Source organism: Plecotus auritus (genome assembly GCF_963455305.1).
Source record: "Plecotus auritus genome assembly, chromosome: 1".
Taxonomy (NCBI): Eukaryota; Metazoa; Chordata; class Mammalia; order Chiroptera; family Vespertilionidae; genus Plecotus; species Plecotus auritus.
In genome coordinates this window covers 103,285,889-103,307,164 of record NC_137770.1, presented here as the reverse complement: position 1 = coordinate 103,307,164, position 21,276 = coordinate 103,285,889, and the positions used below count along the sequence as shown (strand labels likewise).

Below are 21,276 nucleotides of genomic sequence, written 5' to 3'. Positions count from 1 at the left end.
AGGCCTCCACTCAAGGCTACAAAGTTTCAATGATAGAAGATACATAAATCCAAACAGAAATGGCGGCAGCCACGGAGCTGGAAAGAGGAGGCTAGGGTTGCCCCCGGCGATGGAGGAAGCCAAGCTTTCCGCACACCCTGGCCGGCCCAGGCCTCGCTTAAGGCTACAAAGTTTCAATTATAGAAGATACATAAATCCCAACAGAAATGGCTGCCGCCACGGAGCAAGCAGAAGGTTTGGCTTCGCTCCAGGGTACAAAGTTTCAATTGTAGAAGATAAATAAACCCCAGGTACCAGGGCCTCTGCTTGGGTCACCAGGAGGCGTGGCCAGCCTGCAAACCACCACAGGCCACTCGCCCAGGCCGCCCCACGCCCCAAGGGAACCCCCACCCTGATCTGGGACACCCTTCAGGGCAAACCAGCTGGCCCCCACCCGTGCACCAGGCCTCTATCCCAGCCGTGGGCAAACTACGGCCCGCGGGCCGGATCCGGCCCGTTCGGCTGTTCTATCCGGCCCGCGGAGCCGAAAGAGCGGAGGGTTCTCTTGCTCTCCCCTCCGCTCCTTTACTTTGAATTTATATTAGTTCACACAAACACTCCATCCATGCTTTTGTTCCGGCCCTCCGGTCCAGTTTAAGAACCCATTGTGGCCCTCGAGTCAAAAAGTTTGCCCACCCCTGCTCTATCCTATCTAATAAAAGAGTAATATGCAGATTGACCATCACTTCAACACACAAGATGGCTGCCCCCATGTGGTCAAAGATCCTGCCCCCATGTGGACACAAGATGGCCACCACAAGATGGCCAGCAGGGGAGGGCAGTTGGGAGGGACCAGGCCTGCAAGGGAGGGCAGTTGGGGGTGATCAAGCTTGCAGGGGAGGGCAGTTAGGGGTGACCAAGCTGGCAGAGGAGGGAAGTTGGGGGCGACCAGGCCTGCAGGGAAAGGCAGTTGGGAGGGACCCAGGCCTGCAGGGGAGGGCAGTTGGGGAAGACCAGGCCTGCAGGGGAGGGCAGTTATGGGTGACCAGGCCTGCAGGGGAGGGCAGTTGGGGGGGACCCAGGCCTGCACGGGAGAGCAGTTGGGGGGGACCAGGCCTACAGGGGAGGACAGTTAGGGGTGACCAGGCCTGCAGGGAAGGGCAGTTAGGGGTGACCAGGCCTGCAGGGGAGGGCAGTTAGGGGTGACCAGGCCTGCAGGGGAGGGCAGTTAGGGGTGACCAGGCCTGCAGGGGAGGGCAGTTAGGGATGACCAGGCCTAAAGGGGAGGGCAGTTAGGGGTGACCAGGCCTGCAGGGGAGGGCAGTTGGGGGGGACCCAGGCCTTCAGGTGAGAGCAGTTAGGGGAAAACAGGCTGGCAGGGGAGCAGTTAGACATCAATCAGGCTGGCAGGGGAGTGGTTAGGGGGTGATCAGACTGGCAGGCAGAAGCAGTTAGGGGCAATCAGGAAGGCAGGCAGGTGAGCAGTTTGGAGCCAGCAGTCCTGGATTGTGAGAGGGATGTCTGACAGGCAGTTGGACATCCCTCGAGGGGTCCCAGATTGGAGAGGGTGCAGGCTGGGCTGAGGGACACCCCCCGCCCCGTGCACGAATTTTGTGCACCGGGCCTCTAGTTTCCCTAGAACATAGGAACAAAGATTGCCCCAATATCACATTCAAGGCTGGTACCACATTTATGAATTTACATTAAAAAAACCCTTCATTCCTGAATAGCTGCAGCAATCCTTAGAAAGAAGAACCAAGTTGGAGGGATCTCAATACCAGATATCAAGCTATACTACAAAGCCACTGTTCTCAAAACTGCCTGTTATTGGCACAAGAACAGACATATAGATCAATGGAATAGAATAGAGAACCCAGACATTGACCCAAACCACTATGGTCAATTAATATTTGACAAAGGAGGCAAGAGCATACAGGAGAGTCAAGACAGTCTCTTCAACAAATGGTGTTGGGAAAATTAGACAGATACATGCAAAAAAATGAAACTAGACCACCAACTTACACCAAACACAAAAATAAATTCAAAATGGATAAAGGACATAAACATAAAAGGGGAAACCATAAAAATCTTAGAAAAAGCTATCGGCAGCAAAATAGAAGACATTTGTTGCAGCAATATCTTTACCGATACAGCTCCTAGGCTAGGGCAATGGAAATTAAGGAGAAAATAAACAAATGGGACTACATCAAAATAAAAAGCTTCTGCACAGCAAAAGAAACCATCAACAAAACAATAAGAGAGCCCACTGTATGGGAGAGCATATCTGTCAATGTTATATCTGATAAGGGTTTAACCTCCAACATTTATAGGGAACTCATACAACTTAACAAAAGGAAGATAAACAATCCAATAAAAAAATGGGTAAAGGACCTAACTAGACACTTCTCCAAAATGGACATACTAATAGTCAAGAGGCATATGAAAAAAATACTCTAAGTCACTAACATCTGAGAGATGCAAAGCAAAATGACAGTGAGGTACCATCTCACACCTGTCAGAATGACTATCATCAACAAATCAACAAATGACAAGTGCTGAAGAGGATGTGGAGAAAAAGGAACCCTAGTACTGCTGGTGGGAATGCAGAATGGTGCAGCCACTGTGGAAAACAGAATGGAGTTTCCTCAAAATTTAAAAAATGGAACTCCCATTTGACACAGTAATACCACTTCTAGGAATATATCTCCAAGAAATCATAAAGAATATGTGCACCCCTATGTTCACAGCAGCACAATTTACAATAGCTAAGATTTGGAAACAGCCTAAGTGCCCATCAGCAGATGAGTGGATTAAAAAACTATAGTACATCTTCACAATAGAATACTACGCTGCGGTAAAAAAGAACTTGCCCGAGCTGGTTTGGCTCAATGGATAGAGCGTCGGCCTGCGGACTGAAGGGTCCTGGGTTCAATTCTGGTCAAAGGCACATGTCTGGTTGCAGGCTCGATTCCCCAGTAGGGGGCGTGCACGAGGCAGCCAATCAATGGTTCTCTCTCATCATTAATGTTTCTATTTCTCTCTCTCCCTCTCCTTTCCTCTCTAAAAGCAATAAAATATATTTTTTAAAAAGAAAGAACTCTTACCATTTGCAGCAGCATGATGGACCTGGAGAGCATTATGCTAAGCGAAATAAGCCAGTTGGTGAAAGATAAATATCACATGATCTCACTTATTTGTGGAATATAATGAACTACATAAACTGATGAACAAAAACAGGTCCAGAGACATAGAAGTATTGAACAGACTGTCAAACCACGGAGGAGAAGGCAGAGGAGGGTGGGAGTGGGAGAATAAGAGATTAACCAAAGTATTTGTATGCATGCATATAAGCATAACCAATGGATACAGACAGTAGGGAGGAGGTGAGGGACTGTGCTGTGGGGAGGGAGCGGGCTGGGAGAAGTCAATGGGAGGAAAAGGAGATATATGTAATACTTTCAACAATAAAGAATTTAAAAATAAGTTAATAAAATTTTAAAAAAGAACACTTACAACAATGTATATGAAATGCATATAATTATGACCTTTCAACATTTTATCTCACATTACTAAAGGGAACCCACTTGCATTAATTTATGTCATAATACTTGTGACTAATAAGTCCGCATTTCCAAACACACACAAAAAAATCTTCCAACTCTTCTATTTCACAAAAGGGTTCTCCACATACATGATTTAGAAGTGAGTGAAACTTCTGTATTTTTAGAGATTAACAGAACTAGTGTGATGCATACACCTTAATGAACCATCTCCCCCAGAAGCAAGAACTGATCCAAAGCAAAACATTATAACTGCAAGATTTTAGAGCATTTCTGGCCAGGGAAGAAAATAATATCCTTATAAAGCTAGCAAATGCAGTATACAAAACAGTACACCTACAAGGAGACAGGGAGCAGAAAAAGGAGGAGAGAGAAGAGGAAGAGAAGTTGCAGAAAGTCAGCAATGCAGAAGGAAGAATTGTGGTTTGCAGGGAGGAAGAACTGTTCTCAAGGACCTGAGTGTGAAGAATGGCACAGCCTGGCCCCTCAAGAACCTTGCGCTCTCCCAGTCACATCTTTTGGGCAAAGGGTTGAGAGGCAAGGCGGTACTCACTAGCAAGACCACTGCAAGACAAATAATTTAATATGGTCTCTGATAGGACAGACAGCTGATAAGACAGACGTGCTGAACCTTAATGATTGGAGAAGGCAGAATGCAAGTGCATCTCAGTAAGGTAGCTGAAACGGGGGATATTGCTTAATTTAGAATCAGGGTACAAAGTCATCAGCTACATGGGGGAAAAAGAAGTTGGAATGTGGCGAGTAAAAAGCCAAGTATTCATTAGTTTAAAAAGTAAATTGTGTTCTACAAAGTAAACTGACAAACAAAATAGAAACAGAGGCATAGATAGACAGAAAAGACTGACAGCTGTCAGAGGGGAGGGGGAAGAGGAGACTGGATGAAAGAAGGTGAAGGGATTAACCAAAAAACATATATATATATATATATATATATATATATATATATATATATATATATACATATATATATATATATATATCCCATAGTAGGCACAGACAACAGTGTGGAGATGACCAGAGGGGAGGGAGGAACAGGGGCTGGGTGGAGGTGGGCAAAGAAGGAGAAAATGAGGACATCTGTAATAGTGACAACAATAAAAAGAAAACTAAAAAAATTGTCAAGTCATAAAGTCTTATGTAAAAATATGGCTTTCCACAATTCTGAATAAATATTCATCTGAAAAAAATTAAATTGTATTCTAAAAAATCCAGATTAAAAGAATATATACATATATAAAACTTGCAAGATGTAATGAACGTATGTCAAAGCCAAATAATTAAATACAAACTCCCTTTACTTGCATGCCAAGATCTGAGCTCATAGCTCTGGATAAATAATAACTATAGTTCATTGACCCATTTGAGTATTAATGAGCTCATCAAATTTTTTTCAACAATTACAGACATTGCTGTACTTGGAAAATTAAGTAGAAAGTCAGGTCAACATTAACATTTCTCTGCTAGTTTAAGTCTACATTTAGATATAATTTTATAAAATAAAATGTCAAGTGTATTTATTTTGAGATTACCTAGAGACATTCAATTTTGCATTTCAAAGACTTTTAATATCCTTTTGTATCTCCATATAAAATATTTATCTGCATCAAAACCTTGAAATCATTTGTAGATATACTTTTTCTTTTATTGGCTATGCTAAGAATATTTACCTGTGGGAACTATAATAATTCCAAGCAATTTACTGTCTGGCCAAAAGTACCACATTTGCACATAATTTATTGATGAAGAACTTGTGCAAGCTTAAATAGCACTTCATCAATAAATGTTTTTCTTAGCTGTTCTGGGACAGAAATAGTGCATCCCTTTTTGGCCTAGTATTATATGTATTTATCCTAAATAGTTGAAAAACTTAAAATAGTTATCCAATAACTAGACTATTTTGAGAACCTCCTTACCATGTTCACTGAGAGGATATTATTGAAGCAGACATTCACCACCTCACTCACAGTCTGCCCCTTTAAGTCCTCAGGGAGAAAATTCCTTCTGCTCTTAGTACCAGGATGGGTTACACACATGGCAACTGGGTTATTTCTATCTTATTATGATTAAGAGTCTTTCCCTCAACATATTAACTCACTGCATTTCTCTCCTTTTGATGGTTGCTAGAAAACTTAAAGCAAAAGTTGAGATCACCTGTGTATGTCAAGACTCCACACTATACACTGTCTATAGCAATAATATGTAACAGAAATTATTATTATTGCCAATACCTTACATTTATTATATTTTATTTAATATTCACAATAATCCTAAAATATGGGAACTTTTATTTTGCCATCTTGACCAATGAGGAAAGTGAAGTCTAGAGAGACCCACCAGCTTTCCCAAGGCTATTGAACTAGTAGTGGCAGATCCTGACTCAACTGAAGTCTTTCTGATATTGAAGATCATGCTGCTAACTACTAATCTGTTATTCTGCTCCTGGCCCTGCTGATGCTTGCGCCCCTTTGACTATTTTCTTTCACCAGTGAAATGCAGTTAATAGACCAGAATCATCTGGATAAACACCAGGGCTCTTCCAAAGGCCATGTCTGACCACCAAGGCTCATCTGGCTCAAGCTACCCAAGTTTTGGATGACAAAAGTTCTACACTGCCAATCTTTTATCCAGATGGGTGATATGCTCTTTATGAGTAGAGGAGAGATCGTGGGCAGCTCTAAAGTTCAGCAAAGGATCAAGGCACTGCCAGGAAGGTCTCCTGAGTCTGGACATTGCTGCCGTGCACGCCCAGCTGAGCCACCATGTTGACTGTATGTATGGCTTGTGCACAAAGACACCTATCAAGGGGTTACAGGATGGACCATGGGGCCTGAACTCCAGCCTGTGCTCCATGCTAGTGTTTCCAAATTCCCAACAGATATGAATCTTCAAAATTTTGAATAAGAAATCAGAATTCCCAGAAATTCTCAGGAATTCCAGAAATCACATTACCCCATACTTTTTCCTAAACTTTATTTACATTGTAAAAATAATAATCCTGACCATACTAGAGAATAATGTTAAACAGTGTATCATTTTTTTTGTGATAGCAATACTAAAAATTTCAGAGGTGTTCTGTACAAAAATAAGCCATATATATATATATATATATATTACAACAACATTTAAAAATTATCTCTACCTGACATTTGAGACCAGAAAACACTAAAATAGAGGAACATTAACACAATATAAAGGCCAAATAAGTCCTTTTAAAAATTGAAAAATGATATTAAAATATTTACATTTATAAAATATCATTCTTAAAATTAAATTTTAAAGCACACAAAGCATTGATTTTCCTATCCAACAGTGCTGGTTTTTGTTTCTTGGCTAATATTTTAGATGTAAAAAAATAATTTTTCTTTCATTTTGTTTTGACATTGGTCAAATTCTTAAGAGGCTTCTAAAAGCATAGCCAAGGCAGGCATTAGGGTTTGCTTTACATAAGCTCATTTCCTTTTTTAATGATGAAAATATTTATCTGCTTGTCCTGATTCTGGATTGGCCATCTAAGTCTTTGTTGTTTTTATGAATTCAGATTTTAGATCAGTTTCTGGTTTTATAATGGAGTGTTCCACAACATATTCACGTCATCTTCCCCCTTTGCATTTCTTCTGTTAAATTACTTAGAAAGAACAAATTGTAATAATATTCAAACACCAAAAAATGCCAGCAAAATTATTGGGTAGTACATCCAAAAATCGTAACATTCAGATCTACTTAGAGAGCTTGACAAGGCTACAGTGGAAATCTCAATTAAAATTTAATGACTTATTTTGCTTCCAAATTTGTTATTTCTTGGAACACCACTAAATAGGATTTGTATAAAGTACACTATGCATATAAACATATTAATAGTTATGCAAGAATGACTCACTGTTAGCAGCAGACACACATTTAGAGCATGGCAAATGCTACAAGCAAGGCTTGACATTAGATTGTGATCACTTCTCTCCTACTTGCTCCTGTCCTGATGCTTGGAAATATGCCTACTTTCAACTTTGACTGTGCTGTTAACATTTTGTGTTTTTTCAACTTTCTTGAGGAATAATTGACAAATATAATTATCTCTATTTAAAGTGTACAATGTGCTGATTTAATATACAGATATATTATGGAATGATTACCAAGATTAGATAATTAACTGCTCTTGCTTTCAATGATGTTAGTAAGTTCCTTTGAATCAGCAATGTCTAAATTTTAATTCTCTAAGCAGAATTAGAATTCTTTCCCCATTTTCTAAATTTCTTGACTACCTTTCCATGGGGTTCAGAAAAACTTGTTTTTTTCTAGAAATTGCAGCTGAGGCTGTGTCTAACAGAGGAAGGGGCATATGTTTCTTGCAAGAAAAACTTGTTCAACTGACTTATGCCTACAAGGCTGTATCCATGCAGAGGGCCTTGGAGAATTCACACACACAAAAAATGCACTAATAGTCTATTTTACCTGTCAGTTCTGGAAGACCTCAAAGGCACAGGAAAAGTACCCATTAGCACTTTAGGAGTTAACTAAAAATCTTTAAGTATGCAAAGGCACTGGCAAATGTCCATGTTGATTTGACCAAAGACATGGAGAAGCAGAAGCAAAACATGAGATAAGCCATAATGTTGTTTTCACAAGTACTTCTGGACTTTTGCTTTAAACACAGCCTAGACATGATCAATATCAGCTATCCAATATCAGAAAATAATATTAATCTGGGTTTCGGCAAATCATTTTCTTTGATTTCCTCCCCAACATCCAAGTACTTAAATACATTATATGGCCAGTTATTATGTAAACTGTTTTCACATGTATGTTTTATTACTGAAGGTAATAATGAAAATGCATCAATGAATATTTTAAGTACCTACTGTGTATCAGACACTATGTCACATGTTTCAAATGTTTTCTCAATCCTTAAACTAATCCTATAGGATACTTATTTTATACCATAGGTTGAGAAAAATAAGGCTCAAAACCAAAGTTTTGAACAGCCACACTGCTAGTAAGTGGTACAGCAGAAAATTTAGTCCAACTTCAAAAATTCATGCTCTTTCCGTCACACCTCACTGGTGGTAAGTCACAGTATCTGGTGCTGCCCCAGCAAGGCAAGACAGTTGGCTCTAGGCAGCCTGCCTGCTCCAGGAGGACTAACCTTGTCATCCTAGAGGGAAGAAGACCTTCCTCCCTGTACACACTTAAATAAAAATAGGGTTCCTACAACCCTTATTTGAAAGAAACATACAATAAACTTGGAAGCAGAATATACATTTTGCGGCAAGGATTTAAAAATAAACATTGCAAACATAGTACAAAGGATTTGTCTTACCTTCAAATATTTCACCAGCTTCTGAATTTGCCAATATTCCGATGGCAAATCTGCATTTGCTTCCTGACGATGATCAGGTGGTTCTTCATCTTCTTCGCTCTCTGAGGAGCTCTCACTAACAATTTCCTCAACCTTTTCAGCACTCTTACTAAGAATAACAACAAGAACATATAATGAATATATTTATGTTACAGCATGTACATGCTTATAACGTTACTATTTCAGCAACATGTACCTAAATGATAAAAACCCTCAAAAAAAACAATAACAGGGGGGCACTTCCTCAACTTGATAAAGAATATGTACAAAACTGACACTATCAGCCGAAACCGGTTTGGCTCAGTGGATAGAGCGTCGCCCTGCGGACTGAAGGGTCCCGGGTTCGATTCTGGTCAAGGGCATGTACCTTGGTTGTGGGCACATCCCCAGTGGGAGGTGTGCAGGAGGCAGCTGATCGATGTTTCTCTCTCATCGATGTTTCTAGCTCTCTATCTCTCTCCCTTCCTCTCTGTAAAATATCAATAAAATATATTTTTTTAAAAAAAGACACTATGACCATACTTACTATAGAGAAAGACGTTTTCCCCTAAGATCAAGCACAAACAAGGATGTCCACTTTGACCACTGCTATTCAGCATTGTACTGGAGTCTATAGTTCTAGATATAAATCTAACAAAATTTTGTACAGGACTTGTATGCTGAAAACTACAAAATTCTGGTAAAATAAATGAAAAGTCCAAATGACGACACACATAGTGTTCATAGATTAAATTAGTCTACATAGTAAAAACATCTGTTAGACACAACCCCCCCCCCATAGTATAAATCCTTGGCACATTTTTAAAAATAGATATGGCAAGATTATTCTGAATTTATGTGAAAAGGAAGGGAACTAAAATAGCTAAAACAATTTTTTACAAGAAGGTGAGAATAACCACTTTACCAGATTTCAAGTTTTACTAAATAGTTACAGTAATCAAGACAGTGTGGTATTCATGAAAGGCTACAAATAAAAATCAACTGAATATAATAGAGACCCAGAAATAGACTCACATAAGCACACCCAACTGGTTTTTTATAACAATGCAAAAGCAATTCAATGATGAAAAGACAGTCTTTTCATCAAATGGTGCTGGAGCATCTGGGCCTCAATAGGCAAAAAAGTGAAGCTTGGCCTAAGCCTCACACCTTACATATAAAATTAACTCAAAATGAATCACAGTCTTTAATGTAAAAATAACACAACTTTTAGAGAAAAAGAAAGGAGAAAATCTTCAGGACTAGAGGCATCACGAAGAGTTCTTAGACATGACATCAAAAGCACAATTTATAAAAGAAAAAATGATACATTGAACTTTATCAAAATTAAAAACTTGTTTTATGAGAGACCCTATATTAAGAAAATGAAAAAACAAATTACAGAGAGAAGAAAATATCTGCAAACTACATATCTAACCTAGGATACCCAAAATAGATAAAGAACTCCCAAAACACAGCATTTAAAAACAAAACATGATCTCATTGGAAAATAAGCAAAAGACATACAAGACAGTTCACTGAAGAACATACATGAGCAATAAGCTCATGAAAAGATGTTCAATATCACTAGCCATTTAAGGAAATGCTAAGACCATAATGAGACAACACTATACATCTTTTAGTACAGCGGAAATAAAAAATATGGCAATACCAAATGCTGGCAAGGATAAGAAGAAACTGAGTCTCATACATTGCTAGTAGGATAGTAAAATGGCACAGCCGCTCTGGAAGAATCTGGCAATTTCTTACAAAGCTAAACACACAATTACTACATGTGTCAGCAATTGGGCATTTACCCTAGAGAAATGAAAGCTTACATCCATATAGAAATTTGTCTATGATTATTTACAACCACTTTAATTGTAATAGCCAAAAACTGAGAGGAATGAAAATTTCCGTCAATAGGTGAGAAATTACAGTATGGTACATCCATACCATGGAATACTACTTAGCAAAAAAAAAAAAGAGAGAGAGAGAGAGACAGAGAGAGAGAGACAAATTACTAATACATGCAACAACTTAGATGAATGTCAAGGGTATTATGGTGATGAAAAACACAGCCAGTACAAAAAATGTATGATTATGTTTATATGACATTCTCAAAATGACAAAATTATAGAAATGGAAAACAGATTAACAGTTGCCAGGGACTGGGACTGATGGGGGGAAAGGGAGTGGGTGTGACTATAAGGAGTAGGAGGAGGGAGTTCTGTGTAGTGATGGAACAGTCCTGTTTCCAGATTGCCATAGTCACCACACCATCTACATGTGACAAAATGGCATGAAGTATACATAGACATTGTACCAATGCTACTCTCCTGGTTTTAATATTATGCTGTAGTTACCCCAGATGTAACCTTGGGGGAAGCTAGGTGGAGGGGAGATGAGACCTCTCTGTACTATCTCTGCAACTTTTTGTGAATCTATAATTATTTAAAAATAAAAAGTTGAAGAATTGTCAAACAAATTGAAGAGTTTATTATGTTGACAACCCCCCCCCCATAGTATAAATGTAGTAGAGTATCTTAAAGTTTTTTCCCCAAGTATGAAAACTTTATAATGTGAGATTTCTGGCATTTCTTCCAGTAACTCTGCACTAAAAGAAATCCAGTATGATCATTGTGCAACACTACTAGTAACTGTCAATATAGATATCTTGGCACCCTAAGAGGAAGAATGCCATTAGTTAGGATTAGTTAGCATGTCAGGTAAGAAATGGTGTTAAAGAACTGGTTGTGTTAACAGAAACATACCGAACTAATTGTGCTTTTCCAGGTGAAACAGATGGTGCTGACTTTTCAAGTCTTCCGCCATGTTTTTCCTCATGAAGTGAGGTTCTGTGTCTAAAAACATTCTCTATTAGTTACTTTTTGATGATTAATAGGAAATTAAAAATAGAAATGTATACAAGTATTCCAACATTTTCATGCACCCAAATTGTGTTTTCCAGACACAGAGAAGGACGACCTGACATATGTTTGTCCTTTGAGCACAGCCATGCATTTTCTATGATGAAGAAGCAATTTGTTCAGTATTCCTTTGTACTAGGAACAGGTCTTCACAGGCTGCCATCATTGTGAAAGCCTTTACTCTGTATCTTTTAATCTAGTGGATTACTGCCCTGATCATAGTTGCCTTTTTTTTTTTTACCTTCTCCACCCAATGTTACAGGAAGGCCTGTATCTCATTTTCCATGTGTCCCCAGCTTTAGCATAGTCCTTGGCACCTACTTGGTTTTCATTAAACACTTAGGTAAATTCTTAATTAAAAAAAAATAAGCACATGAGAAAAGCTGAATTTAAAAATTCACCTTCCACTTAACAAGTAGCCCATGTGATTTCTCTGTGTGTTTTATCATCTTTTTCAAGTTATTTGCCCAACTTCCCAACTACAAGAAAGTGAATTGTGTTCTTCCATTCCCTTGCCAGAACCCACATATAAACCCTGTTTCCTGTCAAATCTCTCTGCTTGAAATAGAAAGAGGAGCAGGAAGGAATACTACTCTGTATTTTCTACTACGAAATAAAGTTCTGTAAAAATTAGGCAAATATGGTCACTAAAGATGTTTTTAAAATCCCATCATGCAAATGTCTACATACTCTTTGGAATCAATAGTGGTCTTCCAGTTTAAACTTGGCTCTAATCTCTTGATCATGTTATTCTTCCCCAAATTAATTTGGTTCTTCTCCAGCGTACTCTTGTCTGAGCCAGGAATAGCTTTACGTAAGGCACCTGCTGCTTCCTTCTTAGGTGTCTCATTAGGCTGATCCTTTCCCTTTTGCAATTCTTCATTAAATCTAGTTTGCTTTATTAAAGAAAAAATTAAGTACAGTATTTACAATGATATCCCTTCTGAATTATCTAGTGCTATCTGAAAATTAACATTGGTGGTAAATTCAGAAAAGGAAGTCTCAGACACATCTTCCTTCTGTTACTCACTGACACAACTGACTAAGGATAACTTCAGCACCAAGGCCTCTACTGGAGTTAGACTGATAGTAATGTGAAGTTCCTAAACTTCACCTCTGCTGTAGCACACACAGACACAACTGCAGGACGGAACCTTCTCACGGCTCATCACCACTAGAAAAAATTAAATTCAAACCCTATATTGACTGGGAGTCTTCATATTCAAATTGCTGAAATCAAGGATAAAAAGAAAATCTTTACCTGGTCAGGCATGTAAGACACATTATAGACAGAGGAGGAAACATAATGGTTAAAAGAGGCTTCTCACCAGAAACAATGTAAACCAGAAGAAAATAAAATTATGTCTTTAAAGTAATAATCTATACGACTAAAAGGGTAATATGCAAATTGGTCAGGACACCCTCACAGTAATGACCGAACAGCAGGCTGTGTGGGGTGATCAGGCCGGCAGGGGGGGTTAGTAAAGGATGACCAAACGACTGAACAGCAGGCTGCGTGGGGCAACCAGTCCAGCAGGGGGGTTAGTGAGGGATGATCAAATGACTGAACAGCAGGCAGCATGGGGCAACCAGGCTGGCGGGGCAGGGGGGGCAGTGAGGGGCGACCAGGCCAGCAGGGGAGACAGTTGGGGGTGACCAGGATAGCAGGGGGATGCGTGAGGGGCAACCAGGCTGGCAGGGGGGTGGACAGTGAGGGGCAACCAGGCTGGCAGGGAGGAGCAGTTAGGGGCAACCCGGCCAGCAGGTGGGGCAGTTGGGGGCGACCAGGCCAGTAGGGGGGGCAATTGGGGGTGACCAGGCCGGCAGAGGGGGCAGTTTGAGGTGACCAGGCTGGCAGGGGGGGGCAGTTAGGGGCAACCAGGCTGGCAGAGGAGGGCAGTTAGGGGGTGACCAGGCCAGCAGGGGGGGGCAATTGAAGGTGACCAGGCTGGTGGCGGGAGGCAGTTAGGGGCGGCCAGGCTGGTGGGGGGGGCAGTTAAGGGCGATCAGGCAGGCAGGCAGGTAAGCAGTTAGGAGCCAGCGGTCCCAGATTGTGAGAGGGATGTCCAACTGCCGGTTTAGGCCCGATCCCTGGGTTAGGGCCTAAACCGGCAGTCGGACATCCCCCGAGGGGTCCCGGATTGGAGAGAGTGCGGCTGGGCTGAGGGGACCCCTCCGCCATGCACTAATTTCATGCACCGGGCCTCTAGTAAGGAAAGAAAAACCTGTCAACTCAAAATTCTATACTGAGACCCAAAAAATCTTTCAAATTTGATGGTGAAAATAAAGTCTTTCACAGATGAACAAAAACCAAGAGAATTCACTCTCAGAAGGCCAGTCAGAAACATCGGATCTATACAGAGAAATAATCTATAGAAATGGAAAAAATAAATATAAAACTCTATTATTTTTAATCATTCTAAAATATAATTTACTGAAGCATAAGTAGTAACAGTGCTTTGAGGGGTCAGTATATAAAAATAAAATATATGACAACAATAGCACAAAGGACAGGGAGAGGCATTCAAGTACACTATCATGAGGTTCTTAAACTATTTGTGAAATTGTATAGTATTATTTAAAGTGGGACATAATAAATTATATATATATATATATATATATATATATATATATATATATATATATAGCTCCAGGGCAGCAACTAAGAAACTTTTTAAAAAGTGTAACTGACTAATTAATAGCATAAATAAAATTGAATCATTTCTAAGAACTCAATTCAAAAGGACTTAAAAAGAAGGGAAAAAAAGAACAAAGAACAAATGGGACAAATATAAACAACTAGCAAGATAGTAAATTTAAATTTAACTTTATCAATAGTTATGTTAAATGAAAATGGATGAAAAAGAAAAACACAACTATTTGTCGTCTAAAAGAAACCACTTTGTATTAAAAATATAAATATATCAAAAGTAAAATGCTAGAGAAAATATTCCATTAAAAACAATTAAAAGGAAGTAGAATAGTTATATTAAAATGAGACAAAATAGACTTCAAAATAAATAATAATCAAGGATAAAGAGGGAGATACATAATAACAGAGTCAATTAACACACAATTCTAATTGTGTATTAACTAAACAACAGAACTTCAAAATATATGATGCAAAAACAGAACCAAAAGCAAAAATAGATAAATCCACAATTGGAACAATTCAAAACTTCTCTCTCAGTAATCAATAAAATGAGCTGACAAAAAAATTAATAAGAATATATATAAGAAGATGATGATGATGATGATGAAGAGGAAGGATTGGAAGATATTGATGAAGAAGGGGATGAGGATGAAGGTGAAGAAGATGAAGATGATGATGAGGGGGAAAAAGGAAAGGAAGATGAAGGAGAAGATGACTAATAAATACTGATGGATTCCAATCTTTTTAAAATTTTCTCCAGTACCTAGGAACAAGTTGCATTCTCCCCCCCTCCCCCAGGCCGCCCCCTTGTGCTCAGTTGCCCTGTTTTTGAGGTCTCTTTTCTCTCCTTTACATCACTGTTCTCACCTTATTTTTTTTTTTGGGGGGGGGGGGGCATGGTGTACCTTGAGCAGAATACTGTGGGAAAAGAATCATTGCCCCTTTCTGGTCCAAATTCATTTTTATCCCTTCCTGTCTCAAGAAAAACTTAATGGAATCAACACCACAGTGCTCTGTGGGAAAAAAAGAAAAACCTTCGGCTCCCTTAGCTCTGCTGGGATCTGCAGGTTGCTAAGTCCCGGTGTAGTAGTGCATAGAATTCTAGTTTTTTTCCTCTTTTCTCTGTATATTGGGCTCAGAGATTACACTGTGCCTCCATGTGAATATGGACAGTTAGCATTTACCAACATGTACCTATCTGCTTTCTCTTGTTTAAAAAAAGAAAAAAAAAAAAACACTTAAAAGGGGGGCGTGGTTATAGAAGGTCAGGAAAGGGTGGGTTTGAGATGTTTGGGTGGGTTAAGTGGGCATTTTGACAACATGGCTTTTCCTTTGGCATGTTTAACGGACATCCTTGCAGTCTAAGATGACACTTTTAAAATAAAGTTCTCTCCTAATGATGACTTGAGCCCTGCCACTTAATGGGAGAATCAGCAGAACCTGTAGGATCTTATTTGGAATAGACATTTCTCTATTGTAATTTTGTTCCTGTTTATTTTTAAATTTTCTTTTTGTTTCACTGGAAAGGAAAGATGATGCTCAGTATTAAACATTAAAAGTGTACAAGATTCAGAGCTAGTGGACCATGTGTTGGATGCCAGTGGGGCACCTGAATGGACCGCTGAGAACCAGGTGCATGAATTACAGAGACACAAACATAGCTCCCGGGTCCTATTCCTTCAGGAGAGTTTGGTGCCAGATCTGTAGCAGATGAACTGCCTCCTTTGTGGTGTTTATACTCTAGAACAGCCATGGGCAAACTATGGCCCACGGGCTGGATCCGGCTGTTCTATCCAGTTCTCTTGCTCTCCCCTCCGCTCCTTTACTTTGAATTTATATTAGTTCACACAAACACTCCATCCATGCTTTTGTTCCAGCCCTCCGGTCCAGTTTAAGAACCCATTGTGGCCCTCGAGTCAAAAAGTTTGCCCACCCCTGCTCTAGAATCACTGGAGAGAGAGAACTACATAACCAGACATCCAGAGAAGAGAGACCATGGGGAGACAAAGAAACAGCCCGCATACGAAAGAAAAGCAGGCATCACCAGAAAAGGAAGTAAACAAAATGGAGGCAAGCAACCTTCCAGAGAAAGAATTCAGAGAAATGGTCATAAGGTGGCTGAAAAGAATGGAAGACAAATTTGACAATATGAGCAAGAACCAAGAGGAAATGAAGAAGAACCAAGAAGAAATGAAAAATGACATCGCTGCTGTAAAGAACTCAATAGAAAGCATCAAGAGTAGACTAGAAGAAGCAGAGGACCGCATCAGTGAGCTAGAAGACAAGATGGGAAAAAATACCCAAGTAGAGCAACTCTTAGAAAAAAAAATTAAAAGGCAGGAGGAGAGCCTAAGGGAACTTTGGGACAACACGAAACAAAACAACATCCGCATAATAGGGGTTCCAGAAGGAAAGGAAGCTGAGCAAGGAATAGAAAACCAGTTTCAAGAAATAATGACAGAAAACTTCCCTGATATAGGGAATAAAAAACCCACACAAATCCAAGAAGCTCACAGAGTCCCAAGCAAAATGAACCCCAAAAGACTGACGTCAAGGCACATTATAATTAAATTGGCAAACAACAACGATAAAGTAAGAATCTTAAAAGCGGCAAGAGAGAGACAGAAAGTTACATACAAAGGAACCCCCATCAGACTAGCAACTGATTTCTCAACAGAAACTCATCGGGCCAGAAGGGAATGGAATGAAATATACAAAGTCATGCAAAGGAAGGGTCTGAATCCAAGAATACTGTACCCAGCAAGGTTATCAATCAAAATTGAAGGTGAAATCAGAAGCTTCACAGACAAAAAAGGACTAAGAGAATTTATTACCACCAAACCAGCAATGCAAGAAATGCTAAAGGGTCTGCTGTAAAAAAAAAAAAAAAAAAAAAGAAAAAAGAAATAGGAAGCGAAGAAGGAACACAGGGGTAAAGAATAAAAATGGTGACAAATAAGTACCTATCAATAATAACTTTAAATGTAAATGGATTAAATGCCCAAGCAAAAGACATATGGTAACGGTTTGGATAAGAAAACAAGACCCATATATCTGCTGTCTACAAGAAACCCACCTCAAAAAAAAAGACGCACACAGACTGAGGGTGAAGGGATGGAAAAATGTTTTTCAGGCAAATGGAACTGAAAAAAAAGCTGGGGTAGCAATACTTATATCTGACAAATTAGATCTCAAACTGAAGGACATAACAAGAGATAAGGAAGGCCACTTCATAATACTAAAGGGAGCAATCCAACAAGAAGAAATAACTCTGGTAAACATATATGCACCCAATACAGGAGCACCCAAATACATAAAAAAAAAAAACTCCTGGAGGATATCAAGGGAGAGATTGACAGCAATACCATCAGAGTAGGAGACTTTAATACCCCACTATCACCATTGGACAAATCCTCTAAACAAAAAATCAGCAAAGAAACATCAATCCTAAATGACTCACTAGACCAGATGGAATTAATTGACATCTTCAGAACATTTCACCCCAAAGCCACAGAATATACATTCTTCTCAAGTGCACATGGGTCATTTTCAAAGATAGACCATATATTGGGACATAGGCAAAGTCTCTTCAAATTCAAGAAGATAGAAATCATATCAAGCATCTTCTCAGACCACAGTGGCATAAAACTGGAGATCAACTACAATAAAAACAACCCAAAGAAATCAAACACATGGAGACTAAACAGCATGCTATTAAACAATGATTGGGTTACCAGAGAGATCAAGGAAGAAATAAAAAACATCATGGCAACAAATGACAATGAAAACACTACAATCCAAAATCTATGGGACACAGCGAAAGCAGTCTTGAGAGGGAAGTTCATAGCTCTACAAGCCTACTGCAAAAAACAAGAAACAATGGTACTAAATTCCTAACCCAACAACTCAAAGAGTTAGAAAAGGAGCAACAAGAAAAGCCCAGTGTAAGCAGAAGGAAGGAAATAATAAAGATCAAAGCAGAAATAAATGACTTAGAGACCAAAGAAACAATACAAAAGATCAACAAAGCCAAGAGCTGGTTCTTTGAAAGGATAAACAAGATTGATGAACCCCTAGCCAGGCTCACCAAGAAGCAAAGAGAGAGGACCCAAATAAACAAAATCAGAAATGAAAGAGGTGAAAGAACAACAGATCCCGCCGAAATAGAAAGGATTGTTAAAAAATACTATGAACAACTCTATTCCAACAAACTGGACAACCTGGAGGAAATGGACATATTCCTAGAAAAATATAACCTTCCAAAACTCAATCAGGAAGAATCTAAACAGCTCAATATGCCAGTAACTATGGAAGAAATTGAAGCAGTCATCAAAAAGCTTCCGGCAAACAAAAGCCCGGGGCCAGACAGCTTCACAGGAGAGTTTTACCAAACATTCAAGGAAGAACTAAAACCTATCCTCCTCAGACTATTCCAAAAAATTCAAGAGAAAGGAACTTCCAAGCTCATTCTATGAAGCCAGCATCACCCTAATACCAAAACCAGATAAAGACAACACAATGAAGGAGAATTATAGGCCAATATCCCTCATGAATGTAGATGCCAAAATCCTCAACAAAATTCTAGCAAATCAGATCCAGCAGTACATCAGAAAGATCATACACCATGACCAAGTAGGGTTTATCCCAGGAATGCAAGGATGGTACAATATCCGCAAATGAATAAATGTGATACATCACATAAACAAATTGAGAAATAAAAATCACATAGTCATATCAATTGATGCAGAAAAAGCACTTGACAAAATCCAACACCCTTTCTTGATAAAAACTCTCAACAAGGTGGGAATAGAAGGATCATACCTCAACATAATAAAAGCTATATATGATAAACCCACAGCTAACATCATACTCAATGGGCAAAAACTAAAACCATTTCCCCTAAGAACAGAAACAAGACAGGGATGCCCACTCTCACCACTCCTGTTCAACATAGTACTGGAAGTATTAGCCATTGCAATTAGACAAGAAGAAGAAATAAAAGGCATCCAAATTGGAAAAGAAGAATTAAAGCTGTCCTTATTTGCAGATGACATGATATTGTACATAAAAAACCCGAAAGACTCCATCAAAAAACTAACAGACTTAATAAATGAATTTGGCAATGTAGCAGGATACAAAATTAATGCCATGAAATCTATGGCATTTCTATACACCAATAGTGAACTTACAGAAAGAGAGACTAAAAAAGCCATCCCATTTACCATCGCACCAAAAAAATTAAGATACTTAGGAATAAACCTAACCAAGGAGGTAAAAGACTATACGCAGAAAACTACAGGACACTGAAAAAAGAGATAGAGGAAGATGTAAACAGATGGAAGAACATACCATGTTCATGGATTGGTAGAATCAACATCATCAAAATGTCCATACTACCCAAAGCAATCTATAGATTCAATGCACTCCCCATTAAAATACCAACGGCATATTTCACAGACCTAGAAAGAACTCTCCAAAAATTCATCTGGAATAAAAAAAAGACCCCGAATAGCCACAGCAATCCTGAGAAAGAAGAATAAAGTAGGAGGGATCTCAATACCAGATTTCAAGCTGTATTACAAAGCCACCATCCTCAAAACAGCCTGGTACTGGCACAAGAACAGACATATAGACCAATGGAATAGAATAGAGAATCCAGATATCGACCCAACCACTATGCGCAATTAATATTTGACAAAGGAGGCATGAACATACAATAGAGTCAAGACAGTCTCTTCAATAAATGGTGTTGGGAAAATTGGACAGATGCATGCAAAAAAATGAAACTAGATCACCAACTTACACCATACACAAAAATAAACTCAAAATGGATACAGGACTTAAATATAAGACGGGAAACCATAAAAATACTAGAGGAATCCACAGGCAGCAAAATCTCAGACATATGCCGAAAGAACTTCTTCACTGATACTGCCCCTAGGGCAACGGAAGCCAAATAGAAAATAAACAAATGGGACTACATCAAAATAAAAAGCTTTTTCACAGCAAAAGAGACCATCAACAAAACAACAAGAAATCCCACTGTATGGGAGAACGTATTTGCAAATGTTATCAGTGATAAAGGTTTAATCTCCAACATCTACAGGCAGCTTATACAACTTAATAAAAGGAAGATAAATGATCCAATAAAAAAATGGGCAAAGGACCTAAATAGAATCTTTTCGAAAGAAGACAGAAGGAAGGCCAAGAGACACATGAAAACATGCTCAAAGTCACTAATTATCCAAGAGATGCAAATCAAAACGACAATGCGATCTCACACCTGTCAGAATGGCTATCATCAACAAATCAACAAACGACAAGTGTTGGCGAGGATGCGGAGAAAAAGGAACCCTCGTGCACTGCTGGTGGGAATGCAGACTGGTGCAGCCACTGTAGAGAACAGTATGGAGTTTCCTCAAAAACTGAAAATGGAACTCCCATTTGACCCAGTAATCCCACTCCTAGGAATATATCCTAAGAAACTAGAAACACCAATCAGAAAGGATATATGCACCCCTATGTTCATAGCAGCACAATTTACAATAGCTAAGATTTGGAAACAGCCTAGGTGCTCGTCAGCAGATGACTGGATTAGAAAACTATGGTACATCTACACAATGGAATACTATGCTGCCATAAAAAAGAAGGAATTCTTATCATTTGTAGCAACCTGGATGGAATTGGAGAACATTATGCTGAGTGAAATAAGCCAGTCAATGAAAGAAAAATACCACATGATCTCACTCATTTGGGGATAATGAAAAACAGTATAAACTGATGAACAAAAAGATAGATACAGAG

At 39.2% G+C, this 21,276-nt stretch overlaps 1 protein-coding gene across 4 annotated transcripts in view; it reads right to left on the bottom strand.

Moving 5' to 3' along the window:
• Positions 1 to 21,276, bottom strand: part of ODAD2 (outer dynein arm docking complex subunit 2) — a 225,463-nt gene that overhangs the window by 159,018 nt on the left and 45,169 nt on the right. For all 4 annotated transcript variants that reach the window (XM_080688300.1, XM_080688303.1, XM_080688301.1 and 1 more), the window contains 3 exons: positions 12,510 to 12,715; positions 11,664 to 11,753; positions 8,872 to 9,019 (listed from right to left, as the gene is read on the bottom strand). In XM_080688300.1, the coding sequence (XP_080544426.1) occupies positions 8,872 to 9,019; positions 11,664 to 11,753; positions 12,510 to 12,715 (444 nt within the window). The remainder of the gene's footprint in view (positions 1 to 8,871; positions 9,020 to 11,663; positions 11,754 to 12,509; positions 12,716 to 21,276) is intronic.